Genomic DNA, 15,130 nt, shown 5'->3' with positions numbered 1-15,130 from the left:
CATTAATAATAGTATAATACTGTTTCCTATTTAAAATGCCACTTCCACCTTTACCTCTTGAAACAATCCCCTTTGGACTTTTTATAATAAGTTTGTTGTATTTGTCCACAAATTAGTGGACTTTTGCCAATGAAATCCTTCTAGTTAGTATTTTTTATGTTTTTATTTATTTGATCCTTCTTTTTTGACTTTAAATGAAATAAACATCTATATAATGTTTGCACATATCTTGTTTATTCTTGGCTTGATTACAATATCTGTTGTTAATTTGAGTGGGAGTTGCCTCACCTCTACCCACCCATGCCATTACATTTAGAAGTAGGCTGGTGTATGAGACAGCTATTAATTTTTTTTATATTTACATGTTATTTGCTACCATCACTTTTATTAATTCTGATAACTTTTCAATTAATCATTTTGGGTTTTCTAGGTACATAGTATTCTCTGCAAGTAGGAATGATCTTTCACCTCTTTTACAATATTTTAGTAAACTTAATTTCTTATCCTTGCCTTATTGCTTTGTCTTAAATATCCAATATTATGTTCAAATATAGAGCTAATAATAGACTTTTCTGTTTCTTTTTTATTTTAATGAGAATGCTTCTAAATCTTTAACAGTTGGTATATTTCCTCTAGGATTCTTACAAAATAGGATTTTGATCATGTTAAGGAAGTTTTCCTCTCTTCCCATTTTACAGAGGGTTTTGTTGGGAATTAATATTGTATGGTATCAATTGCCTTTGGGGATTTTATAGATATAGTCTTATTGTTTTTCTTTTTTAATCTATTTATTTATTGAAGTACATTGATGGCTTGCCTAATGTTGATCCATTCTTACATTCCTGGAATAAACTTGACTTTTTGAAAAATTTCTTACTCTTAATACATTTCAATGTTTTACTTATATTCTTAACTAAAATGTATCTATAATTCTGTTTTGGAATTGTATCCTTTTCAAAGTGTTTTAGCATGCTTTATGTTCTTTAATCCTTGAGATACCCCTATGATTCAGTCTAGAAATTATATTCTTTTGACAAATAAAAACATTAAAAACATAAAACAATAGACATAGAACTTTTTGCACAAATTTATGCAAGTAGATGGAGATAGTGAATGTAAAAACCATTAGTCCCTAATCTAAGGCTTTGGGGAGAAGAAATTTAATTATTTCAGTAATTTCTATCAATATGGTATTTTGGACTCTGAGTTTTATTATCTAAAATAAAAACTATCCTTACATAGTTTCCTTTTACATTTTTCTAAATTAACACAATAATTTGTTCCACTTTAACCATGGTGCCTCCACTGGGTTTTGGGAGGCCATTCACCCCAAGAGTCTCTGCTGAGAATATGCATTCTCTGAGATCTGCCATCTGCTTCTTGCACATGACCAGATGCTGATGTTCAGTTAATCAGACTCATACAATAAGGATTAAAGTGTTAGATGGTTCTAACCCATTCTGGAAGTTATGGATAAAACGTGAAACCTTTAATCAGATTCATCCTGATGTTCAGGTCAAGTTGTCTATTTGAGCCAAAGCTTTTCTATCTCTAAGGTCATTTATCCTGAAAAGCATATTCTTTTATTACTATAAGAGAGAAAAAATATTAGGATGTGTTTGCACATTACATTGGGTCAAGAGAATTTTTACTTTATTTGTGATTCAGGGATAGATCTTATAAAAAGCATAGAAATTTCTTTTAGGTATTTATTACAGGAAAATATTCAATTGGGAAGTTTAGTGCAATTTAAATGTAAGTTTTAGAATCTATGAAGATTTGGGGTGCCTGGGTGGCTTAGTCAGTTGAGCGTCCGACTTTCGCTTAGGTCGTGATCTCGCGGTTCGTGGGTTCGAGCCCCGCATCAGGCTTTGTGCTGACTGCCAGCTCAGAGCCTGGAGCCTGTTTCAGTCTGTGACTTCCTCTCTCTCTGACTCTCCCCTGCTCACGCTGTCTCTCTCTCTTTATCTCCTAGAAATAAATAAAACATTAAAAAAATTTAAAAAAAAGAATCTATAAAGATTTAATACAAATGCAAGACGTGGTCCATTTGCTTAAATATACATATATTTATTAAGCATCAGACTAGACATCTCCAAGTTCAAAAAAAGTGGAATTAGACTACAAATGAATTGTTTCTTAAATTTGAATAAAGTTGTGTTAAATCGGCATTTATTCACCATGCCCAAAATTGCATACATTTACAAAATTTTTTTAAAAATAAATTCATTGCTTTTATATCTTCTGTAAGATTTTTTTTCTTAATGAGAAACCTACATGTATCTGTTACTATATGGTAAAATGTCACTGATTCCATCTCTAAGAATACTATTAACAGTTATATGTTTTATACATACCTCAATTGGAATTTGTAAATGATATATAAAGTCTGAAATCTTGTGCTTACCAAATATTAGGCTAAAACCTATGAATCCCTGGAAGTTGACCATTTTTAAATTCTGGTTTTTGTTAATAAACTTTTATGCTCTGAAGCAAGGCTCATTATATCTATTTCCATTTAAGCTTATATAACCCTAAATTATTTTTTAAATTGAGATATAGTTGACATATAACATTGTTTTAGTTTTAGGTGTACAATATAATGATTTGATATGTGTATATTGTGAAATGATCACTAGAATAAGTTTCGCTAACATCTATCACCACACATAGTTAACATTTTTTTCTTGTGTTGAGAACTTTTAAGATCTACTCTTAGTAGAAACTTTCAAATTCTTATTTGTTTTGTTTTTATAAATTTGTTTCTGAAACTCAGCCCTGCTAACACCCTATGATAACAAATGGTAGAACTCACAAAGTATTAAAATATACCTTTTGCTTTTAAATATGCTCTGTTCAAATTCAGATGATTAGAGGAAATTCTGAAGTGACTAAAATCAATGTAAATAATATATTGGTGTCTCATATTTGATGGAAAATATTTCCATTAAGAGTTGAAAAGTCACAGGGTGCCTGGGTGGCTCAGTCAGTTGAGTGTCCGACTTCGGCTCAGGTCATGATCTCACCGTTTGTGGATTTGAGTCCTGCATTCAGCTCTGTGCCTTCGCCTCAGAGCCTGGAGCCTGCTTCAGATTCTGTGTCTCCCTCTCTCTCTGCCCCTCCCCCACTCATGTTCTATTTCTCTCTGTCTCAATAATAAATAAACATTAAAAATTTTTTTAAAAAAGAGTTGAAAAGTCATAATGAAGGAGAAACTATTTTGTGAATTGGTTATTTAGTACTAAAAGGAAAATGGAAACTTTTGTGAGGAACATTTTTGAAATGAACTCTAAGAATGTTCCATTCCTGTTGGTATTTTAATCTTTCAGATTAAGTAGTTTAAATATGCAACATTAGTTGGAATGAAAAAAATTATCCATACATAATTATGCATTTCAAAATTATGTATAGATTTGAACGTCTAGCTATTTATCAATTTCTGATGGGTATTTTAATTAAACATCAAGTTATGTGCTTATACCTATGACATAATCAGGAGATTATATTTAATCTCTACAATAATACACTGAAAGAGATGCATTAGATATATGTTTTAAAAGCATACATTTACATAATCTTCATTATAGAGACTTTCTTTCTTTAGGGACCATAACATGCTACTTTCCATAAAGAGTAACAACAAACAACAGAAAAAACAAAGTCAATGCTGGCATAAATTCAGCCAGGATTCTGGGGCCCTGCTGTGTGGGGAGTCTCATGAGAAAGGACAGAATCCTATCTCAGTCTTCAGACCCACTTGGTTCTTGGCACCTCTGCTGAGAGTTGCACAGGCTAATTTCAAATGTAGTGTGTTTTTTAGTGTGAGATGGACATCTGTCTTAGAGGTACAGAACTGATAGCAGCATGTCATTCCTCAGAGGCCACTGAATAATTGTTAGATGACCTCTATTGGTGTCTACTTCATTTTGTTCATGTTGGAGCTTCTAGGTACAGTAATGTAACATATTCTCCTGGGAATTATAAGCAAAACCATGCATTGTATGCAGCAGTTGGGGTTAGGAAAAAGATCATGTTTTTGACTAGAAAAATGGGAGTGTTAATGCTCCTTGTAACTGTATACAAAGTTGTGGGCTGTGAAGGATGCAAGTGGAGATTAGCAAGATATAAGTGAGAAGCAAGGCCTTTTCCATGAAAGCAGTTGATGTTATAAAGGAACATGTATGCTTGTGGACTTGAGGGGAAATGAGTTGAGAATAGAAAGTCTGTCAGTCAGTGTGGTTTCACAACAAACAACTGCAGGGTTTGTGGCCTAATGCTGTGATGGAAAGCAGAAACGGCAGGAATCCATGAAACTATAGAATAAATTGAATGTCTGGAGACATGGGCTTCCAAAGCTGTTATCTATCTGGTTTCCCTGTGGCCAGGTGTCCTCAGGTACATGAGCTTAATGTCTGTCCAGGTGAAAACAAAATCCAAACAGGTGACATAGTCTTTGATTTTTCCTGTGAGTATTGATCTGCAATGAACTGTCAGTGATTTTTATTAGGTTTTAATGGTTTTGCTTCTTGAATGAATCACAGAGATGAAGGACATAGAGAAAGATATAGAGAGAGGTATTTCTTCACCTTTACTCCACTGTTGTTGAATAAACATCACATAGGTAGGTTTATTTTATGTGTTTAATAAATAACATTTTAAATATATAAATCAGGGTATGGTGTTCTTTAACCTTTGACGCAGAGAAGATATACTGTTATTCTTACTATTATTTGAGTTAATTTCTTCCCAGTTTGTGTTAAAAATTTCAAACCAAAGCCTTTTTAGTCTGAGACAAGCATTATTGTCTAGAGGAGGATAAAGAAACCTTTGTCTCAAAACTGAAAATGATAGAATGTGATTCCTTAATCCTGATTTTGCAATTCTGGTTATTTTAGCAGGCATTATAAAATTAATAATCTACTAAAATCCAGTACTATTCTGGTTAATTAATAATGCGCTTGCCAGACTGACTATTAGCAGTGGTAGTAGTTTCCCCCTCATCCATGGAGGTTAGGTTCCATGGATGCCTGAAACCACAGATAGTATTGAACCCTGTATACACTTTGTTTTCACCTTCACATGCATACCTAAGATAAAGTTTAGTTTATAAATTAGTAGTAGATTAGCAACAATAGTTAATAATAAGACAATTATAACATCATACTATAATGAAAGCTATGTGAATGTGGTCTCAAAATATCTTATTGTACTGTACTCACCCCTCTTCTTCTGTGATGACGTGCACTAATAAAATGCCTATAAGATGAGATGAAGCAAGGTGAATGATGGCGACACTGTGACGTAGCATTAGGCTACTGTTGCCCTTGTGACAATATGTCAGTAGGAGGATTATTTACTCCTATACTGTGGGTAATTGAAACTATGGAAAGCAAAGCTGCAGATAAGGGGACATTTACTAGAAGAGCATGGCAACAAGACCTTGGTGTCACCAAGCCCACTGATGCCATCTTCTGGGTTCCTGCAGCAAACTTGGAACGAGTCATGGTAAGATCTTTCCAGCACATCTAGGAATAATAGAGTTCTAGGCAGAACTATGTAATTTAAGATTTATTTTTCATGACATAAAATTATATCGATGCTCCATGCGGAAGTTTTATTTGTCTTTCTTGTTAAATGGCAATGCTTTTAACATTATTTTTCCTAAGACCATATTTATAGATTTTGAACATTTCAATGCTTAGTTTGCCTCTCATCTGTTTGTGAGTATCTCAGTAAAGGCTCTAGTGTTAAAGATATAAGTAAGCCATCTTAACATCTTACTTTAAAAACTCACTCCTTAAAGTCTTTTCTTTGACTTCTGTGAGAGGTCATGCTCTTGGTCCTCTTATTCCTCATCCTTTATATTTTAAGTCTTCTCTGCCAAGTCTTTTCATCTAGATGGCCCAGAGTCATCTAAAATCCACCATGGTCAAAGTAAACTTTGTTTTCCTCCCATTTCACTTTGCCTGGTATTCCATATCTCAGCAATATTTCCATTGACCTCTCACTCAGACCAAAAACCTAAGAGTCATCCTACATCCAGTAAAGGACTTTTGATTTTTTTTTTTTACCACCTATTTTATGATACTTCTCACTTCTCTCCCTTCCTTTTGTTAGTAATCTACCTCAGGCAATCACCATTTTTCCTTTAATGCTTTGGTAGTCACCTACTGCTCCAGCTTCAGTTTTGTGTATCTAATGCACATCCAGAGTGATCTTTCTGAGATAAAAGTTAGGCTTTCTCAGTTTCTTCAAAACTCTACAATGTACTTACTAGTCCCTAGGATGGAGTAAGCGTACCTGTTATTGTTTGTTAAATGAGTGAACAAAGAATGGAAGTCTGAGGCCTGTCAATATCCAGGGTTGAAGCTCATTTGTATTCTAGATTATATTGTCTACAATCCTTTGAAGATTTCATATATCAACCAAATCTTTTATTTCTGAATTTTGCTTGTAAGTTCATAAAACAAGAATGAATAGTATAGTGTTATAATAGGTTGTTTATAAGAACAAGATAGAATCCCTTTGGTGAAAATAAGATTTATGTACCTATATTTTTGCTTATCTTTTTAGTTATAATCGATTAAATTTTTTTTAATGTTTTATTTATTTCTAGGAGAGAGAGAGAGACAGCGTGAGCAGGGGAGGGTCAGAGAGAGAAGGAGTCACAGACTGAAACAGGCTCCAGGCTCCGAGCTGGCAGTCAGCACAGGGCCGACGCGGGGCTCGAACCCACGAACCGCGAGATCATGACCTAAGCGAAAGTCGGACGCTTAACCGACTAAGCCACCCAGGCGCCCTAATCGATTAAATTTTTATATAGAGACTAAGAAAGACTAAGAGAGCTCTTCAAAAATAGGCATTTGTGTTAAAATGTATATGACATAAAATTTACCACTTTAACTATTTTTAAATGTGCAGTTCTGTGGCATTGGGTACATTTACATTTGTGTGTTGCTTTAGTATACTTTTTTCCCCTGAAATATTATATTGAAATAATTCAATAGTTCCATTATTGAGACCCCAAACTACTTACATGGGTTAAACTGAGTTATCTCTCCAGCTTGTCGATGTGGTACTGAAGAAAAATGATTTTGTTTATTGACTGTTTCATAAGGAATTTGCAGTGTATCCAGCCTTGCTGGGGTCAGAGAGCAAATACCAATGGAAACTTATAGAAATAGGTTTATTAATTTGGCTTATTTAAACATTTTTCCAATTTTAGTTTAATAAAACATATTTAGGGAGCTATAAAACTTTTACTATTGTGAAAGAATCTCATTTATTTCTTATATTTTTCTTATTTATTTCTTATTTTAATGAAAAATTAAAAATGAAAACATTTGGTCATGTTCCCCTAGTATTTTGAAATTATTTCTAAGACTAGAAATCAATCCTTACATCATGAGATTAGATAGAAATTATCTTTATAATATGAATATATTAGAAACAATGCTCATAAATTAATGTCTTGTATTGTTTTTTTAAATGTTAAAAAAATTTATTGTGAGAGAGTGAGAAAGAGAGAGAGTGTATACACACGAGTGGGGGAAGGGCAGAGAGAGAGGGAGAGAGAGAATCCCAAGCAGACTCTGCACTGTCAGCACAGAGCCTAACATGAGGCTCCATCCAATGAACTGTGAGATCATGACATAAAACGAAATCAAGAGTCAGACGCTTAACCAATTGAGCCAACCAGGTGTCCCTGTATTATTTTAATAAAAGAATAAAACATTTGCCTATTACCTTGCTAATTTATGAGACTCTTCTTGATTCTGATGATTAAATCCTTTATATAAAGTATAATTAATTTAAGAAGACAGTAGATCCCAAATGTAAAGTTTTATCTTGAAATGTTCAGACACCATATAAACTCAACTTAGTTTATCTGTTTTATTACTTAACTTGTTTAAATGTGTTCCCTTCCTGTGAAATGATAATTTGGAAAATTGACAATAGGATATTAAACAATAGAAAGGATTGAGTTCAATGCCTGACTAATTCTTGGACCCTGCTAGAATAGGAGGCTAAGCTTCAACCTAGGGGACAGAGGAGTGATAGTGTGCTATTCATCCTAATAAATTTTGTAAGCTGGCCTAAGAAAAATTTTGGGGTTAATAAGTACTTTAGCTTCTTCCTTTCTTTGCAGTGTGAAGAAACATAGCTTTAAAAATAAATGGAGGGACACCTGGGTGGCTCAGTCAGTTAAGTGTCGACTTCAGCTCTGGTCATGATCTCATGATTTGTGGGTTTGAGCCCCATGTCAGGCTCTGTGCTGACAGCTCAGAGCCCGGAGCCTGCTTTGGATTCTGTGTCTCCCTCACTCTCAGCCCCTCCCCCACTCATGCTCTGTCTCTTTCTCAAAAATGAATAAGCATTTAATAATTTTTAAAAATAACCAGAAAACTCTTCATTCTTTGTAATAATCTCCTTATCATAAGACCTTATGACCGTTGGAGTCAATTTAATCAACTAATGAGCTAGAAGATAACAAGAGAACACCTAACTAATAGCAAACTTTGGTTTCTCTTGGAAAGTGCCCAATGCACCTGCCTTTCCAGTATACAGATAACTAACTGCAGTGGGTTTTCTCTCATTCCATCATCAGATTTTTTTGTATTTGTCAACAGGAAGATCTAATATCAACACCTCAAATTCTTTCATTTGAGGATATCTCCTGACTGTTTACCTGAGCAGTTCCCCCTCTCCACCACTAATCTGCCAAGATCTTATTGAGGGAAACACAAATGTGGGAGTGTAGGGCTTGGCAAAGAGACCATGAGAGTGATGAAGCTCAGAAGGAGATGTGGAGTTGTCCGTCATTCCCACGCTCTCCATACAATCCCTCCCACCCCCGCACCAAAGCTTTGCAGAGCTACTGCATAGCATGACCACTGGAAATACAGACTTAGAGATATACCAGAGTCCCGAGACTTTTCCAGCATATTTTGAATAGAAATAATTTTTGCTCTAGTCAATAGCGGACAAGCTAATTATTTTTTCACATATGCTTTGGCCAGTTTTTTGCTCATTTGGGGGCTTGTAATAACTTTGGAGTTTGTCCTTTGTGAGATGACAACCTAAAATGATATCTTTTACACTGGTTCCAAGTTATAAGGCATTTTGGGATAAATTTTGTAACGATGTAGGAATTGGAGGTCAAAGCAGGAAATAGCATTTGGAGCAGGTTGATTCTTTTGTAGGCTAGATAAAAAACATTTATCTCTTGAAGGCTTATCTTACTAGGAGAGAAAGTCTTGATTTAAGGAGATATCACCACAAAGAAGAGAGGCTTATAGGAGAAAACTCTTTCAACAGCAGTACTTTTGTTTTCATAAACAGTGGCTCAAGTCAAGAGTGAAGTGTTAGACTGTTTTTGAGGTGTGGAGCCATACTTAAGGTGCAGGAACTATATACATGCATTTTTAGCAACACTAATTTCCCACTGAAGGTTTATTAGAGACTATTAGAGGTTTTATAACTCTGTTGACAATAATCCTGCTTAGAACATGATCTGCTCATATAAAAATATTTTTTTCTGTGAAAGGTCTCATTAGCTTAAAAGCCTAGTCAAATGGTAGCTTTAAGAGCAGAGTCACAGTCTACATTATTATCACAATTCAGTTTCCCTCTTTATTGTACTTGGTAGATTAGTCCCATCTGAGCAGTGCCATTAGGTGCCTGTCTGTACGGTGTGGAAAAACACACATACACACCCCTGAAATTTCTGAACATGTGGGTTGTGATGAATTTAAATGTGTTCTAATAGTGCAACTGCATCTAAACAGCTGAAGATTTATACTTCTTTTTTAACTTAAGGATCAGGAAATTGACTACTATAGGATAATTAAAAATCACAACTCTCTGGAAAAGCAAGAGCTAAATTGTTAAATGCCGGGGCATCAAGAAACAATATTCTGTAATCTGTGCAGATTTTTTTAATTCTGTAAATAAATTGGGTAATTTATATCTTTGTCACTTGAACATCAGATATATATTTGAATTAATGAGTCATCTCACCAACAATCCCATTACTAAAGCAAATTTTGTTTTCTTTTCACAGGCAAGGTTTTAGTCAATTAAATGATAAATTATCCTGCCTTTTCCTGAATCACAGGATAAGGAGGCTCTTACAGGCAGGATCACAATTAAATAAGGCCTCAGAGGAGAGAATCTACCCTGTTTTAAAGGAAGGCCAGTGCAGGAGAGAGTCCCAATTACTTTGTTAATACCTTTCAGTGCTTAAAATAGTAATATCATTTTAAATATTTTTAGTTTATCACTGACGATTTGTCTTCAACGCAGAAGTCCAGAATGAATCAACTTCTTAATAAACTCCAATATCCTGGTCAGACCCTGCAATGACCAGGTGTATGAAGAAATGTTCCTCTTCCTTCAAAAAGACTTAATCAATAAACATCTACAGTTTACAAAGACTATTCATGCACACTTTTCCTTCTGAGTCTCACAACAGCACTATTATATGTAATGATTATCGACTACTATTTAAAAGCAGAAATCAAGATTCAGAGAGACTAAATGACTTATCTGAGGTCATATATTTACTGAGTGGAATAATTACAGCTTGAGACTAGTTATTTTTACATAAAGACAATGCCTTTTGCATTTAACACTTTGCTGCTGCTTTGCTCTGCTTATAAAATCAGGCACTATAAATATGCATTAAGGTGCTTTTGGAAAACTAGTTCCTGGGAGAATTATCTGAATTGGTGATGTGGTCGGGAACATTATTAACTTCAGTCTATGGTCTGAACAGAGGAATATCCAGTTTTAAGTGGCATTGGTCAGATGTTCAGTGTAGATGAATTGGGAGTGATAGACAGTGGACAGTCTGAGACTAAGATGACATCTGTTATCTTATGAATACAAGGATTGGATACAAATCATAGGATTTGGGAAAGATAATACATGAGAAAGCCTTGATACACCCAAGAACAAAATAGCCACAGGAAATAATTAACCTGCCTAAGGCACACTAATCTGAACACTGAAAGCTTGATGCCTTCAGCATCAAGTAACGTGGCAAAATGGACTGAGGATTCTGTGAGACTAAGATCCAAGGACACTTACAGAAATGGGTAGAGGGCAAGATGAAGTGTTCTCTGTGACATTCTTTGGTGAAAGACTTGAAAATTTAATTTACATGGAAAGAATCTTAAATGTTAGTGGAACCATTCAGATTTCTGTTTGGTACTAAGCTGTGGCTACTAATAGGTTTATACTGAAACACAGGTGTTGATTCTCATAAAGTTCATCTAAACTGTTTACCTGAGTGCAAATTTGCTCAAGTGAGAGTCATCTGTTTACTATGAGCTTCCAATCTGAATTTCAAGACACTTAGAGTCTTCAAAATAGTTTGAGGGGGAAAAGTAACTTTTAGTTAAGATACATTGTCAGTCCTGGGGTGCCTGGGTGGCTTAGTTGGTTAAGCATCCGACATATGTTCAGGTCATAGTTCACAAAGCCCCCTGTGTTAGGCTTTGTGCCAACAGTGTGGAGCCTATTTGGGATTCTATCTCTCCCTCTCTCTCTGCCCCCTCCTGCTTTCTCTCACTCTCTCTCTCTCAAAAATAAATAAAAAGGTACAATTGTCAGTCCTTTTTGATGTAAACATATTAAAGTGAAAATCTTTTATTTGAACTAGTTTTATGTTTAAAAGTTGAACTGCTGCAAAGTATAAATGAAGAAAACTTTTAAAAGAAATCCAGCATTATTTTTCACATATCTATAGGGACTTGAACTAGGTTGTCAAAGTATCTACACATAGTGGTTCTTATGAAATCTGCTTTAATGAACAAATGAGTGATTTGTAATTAACTTAATAGTTGCTTTTATTTCAAAGAACTCCAGGCATTTGAAAAATATGGTTTTTTCCTAAAGGTAATAATATCAATTTTCTTGGCAATTTATCTTTTGCTGGAATAGTGAAAATGTGAATTTAGGCCAGCCTCTGTCTGAATGGAGCCTGAAGAGTTCATAGAGTGTTATTGAATTTGTCTATTTTCTAAAGGAAAGATGATTCATTATTTTCAAATTATTTTTACAGGATCCTTCTAACCAAAAATGTGGTGGAAGAAAGAAAACCGTGTCTTTCAGCAGCATGCCATCAGAAAAGAAAATTAGCAGTGCGAGTGACTGCATCAGCTTCATGCAAGCTGGCTGCGAACTGAAGAAGGTCCGGCCAAATTCTCGTATATACAACCGTTTTTTCACTCTGGACACAGACCTCCAAGCTCTTCGCTGGGAACCTTCCAAGAAAGACCTCGAGAAAGCTAAGCTTGACATTTCTGCCATAAAAGAGATCAGATTGGGGAAGAACACAGAAACATTTAGAAACAATGGCCTTGCCGACCAGATTTGTGAGGACTGTGCCTTTTCCATACTCCATGGGGAAAACTACGAGTCTCTGGACCTGGTTGCCAATTCAGCAGACGTAGCAAACATCTGGGTTTCAGGTTTACGGTACTTGGTTTCTCGAAGTAAGCAACCCCTTGACTTTATAGAGGGCAACCAGAACACACCAAGGTTCATGTGGTTGAAAACAGTGTTTGAAGCAGCAGATGTTGATGGGAATGGGATTATGTTGGAAGACACCTCTGTCGAGTTAATAAAACAACTCAACCCTACTCTGAAGGAATCCAAGATCAGGTTAAAGTTTAAAGAAATCCAGAAGAGCAAAGAAAAACTAACCACACGAGTGACAGAAGAGGAATTTTGCGAAGCTTTTTGTGAACTTTGCACGAGGCCAGAAGTATATTTCTTACTGGTACAGATATCTAAAAACAAAGAATATTTGGATGCTAATGATCTCATGCTCTTTTTAGAAGCTGAGCAAGGAGTTGCCCATATTACCGAGGATATGTGCTTAGACATTATTCGGAGATACGAACTTTCTGAAGAAGGACGTCAAAAAGGGTTTCTTGCAATTGATGGCTTTACCCAGTATCTGTTGTCATCAGAATGTGACATTTTTGATCCTGAGCAAAAAAAGGTTGCCCAAGATATGACCCAGCCATTATCTCACTACTACATCAATGCCTCTCACAACACCTATCTCATAGAAGACCAGTTTAGGGGACCAGCTGATATCAATGGGTATGTTAGAGCTTTGAAAATGGGCTGTCGAAGCATTGAACTTGATGTAAGTGATGGTTCAGACAATGAACCCATCCTTTGTAATCGAAATAATGTGACAACATACCTTTCCTTTCGAAGTGTCATAGAGGTGATAAATAAATTTGCCTTTGTTGCTTCTGAATACCCACTCATTCTTTGCTTGGGAAATCACTGCTCCCTACCCCAGCAGAAGGTAATGGTTCAACAGATGAAAAAGGTCTTTGGCAATAAGCTCTATACTGAGGCACCTTTGCCATCAGAAACCTACCTCCCATCACCAGAAAAATTAAAAAGAATGATTATTGTGAAAGGAAAGAAATTACCTTCTGACCCAGATGTTTTAGAAGGAGAGGTCACAGATGAAGACGAGGAAGCAGAAATGTCTCGAAGGCTGTCAGTAGATTACAATGGTGAGCAGAAGCAGATCTGGCTGTGTAGGGAGCTCTCTGATTTGGTCTCTATCTGTAAATCTGTTCAGTATAGGGATTTTGAACTGTCCATGAAAAGTCAAAACTACTGGGAAATGTGTTCCTTTAGTGAAACAGAGGCCAGCCGAATTGCAAATGAATACCCAGAGGATTTTGTAAATTATAATAAGAGGTTCTTGTCAAGAATCTATCCAAGTGCCATGAGGATCGATTCCAGTAACTTGAATCCACAGGACTTTTGGAATTGTGGCTGTCAGATTGTGGCAATGAATTTTCAGACTCCGGGTCCAATGATGGACCTTCACACAGGCTGGTTTCTTCAAAACGGAGGATGTGGTTATGTTCTAAGGCCATCCATCATGCGAGATGAAGTTTCTTACTTCAGTGCAAACACAAAGGGCATTGTACCTGGGGTGTCTCCACTGGCTCTTCATATCAAGATCATCAGTGGTCAGAATTTTCCAAAGCCCAAGGGAGCTTGTGCCAAAGGAGATGTCATAGATCCTTATGTTTGTATAGAGATACATGGAATTCCAGCAGACTGTTCAGAACAAAGAACTAAAACTGTACAACAAAACAGTGATAACCCTATTTTTGATGAAACTTTTGAGTTTCAAGTAAACCTACCTGAGCTGGCCATGATCCGTTTTGTCGTTCTAGATGATGACTACATTGGGGATGAGTTTATAGGACAATACACAATACCATTTGAATGTTTGCAGCCTGGATATCGGCATGTCCCCCTGCGCTCTTTTGTGGGTGACATCATGGAGCATGTAACCCTTTTTGTCCACATAGCAATAACTAATCGAAGTGGAGGAGGAAAAGCACAGAAGCGCAGCCTGTCAGTGAGAATGGGAAAGAAAGTTCGAGAATATACCATGCTCAGGAATATTGGTCTTAAGACCATAGATGACATCTTTAAAATAGCAGTTCATCCTTTACGGGAAGCCATAGATATGAGAGAAAATATGCAGGTAGGAAAAATCCCAAACTCTCCCCACCTGTTCCTACTTCTTCCTACCCTTCTTTTACCAGTGAACATTGTGTATTACTTGTGATCTGATTCCATAAAAAATTATCAGAAAGGTTGTATAAACTCATAAACCACCAAATTAAGTGCTGCCTGTGAAAGCAGATATATTTTATGTATCTGATTATAAATTAATGCTATGTTAAATTTGACCTCTACTAAACCAGTTAATAGAAATGCTTTATAGATCCATTAAATATACCTACCACATAACCAAATAGATATATGGCATTGTATATATGAAACAATGTAAAAAGAATAGTCTATAAAATATATGTATGTACAATATATAAAATATTATATATACAGACAATACTAATTACAAGTATATATGTAAAGTATTTACAGATATGAACATAAAAGGGAAGTTGAAGTCACATAAACAAATATAATGCCTATTAGTTTATTTTAGTTGTTTCAGTGTACAGCAGCAATAATAAATTACTCCCAACAAGAGAAAACACAACTAAACAAACAAACAATGTTCAGCACTTGAACATGTTGAAAACCATGTAGTCAGTCTTCTCTTAGA

At 35.5% G+C, this 15,130-nt stretch overlaps 1 protein-coding gene across 1 annotated transcript in view; it reads left to right on the top strand.

Moving 5' to 3' along the window:
• PLCL1 (phospholipase C like 1 (inactive)) overlaps positions 1 to 15,130 on the top strand; it is a 326,854-nt gene that overhangs the window by 242,766 nt on the left and 68,958 nt on the right. Inside the window, exon 2 of the mRNA XM_039219765.1 lies at positions 12,068 to 14,542. Within this exon, the coding sequence (XP_039075696.1) occupies positions 12,068 to 14,542 (2,475 nt within the window). The remainder of the gene's footprint in view (positions 1 to 12,067; positions 14,543 to 15,130) is intronic.

Source organism: Hyaena hyaena, unplaced genomic scaffold (assembly GCF_003009895.1).
Source record: "Hyaena hyaena isolate Hyena2069 unplaced genomic scaffold, ASM300989v1 scaffold_832, whole genome shotgun sequence".
Taxonomy (NCBI): Eukaryota; Metazoa; Chordata; class Mammalia; order Carnivora; family Hyaenidae; genus Hyaena; species Hyaena hyaena.
This window is presented reverse-complemented; position numbering and strand designations above follow the sequence as displayed.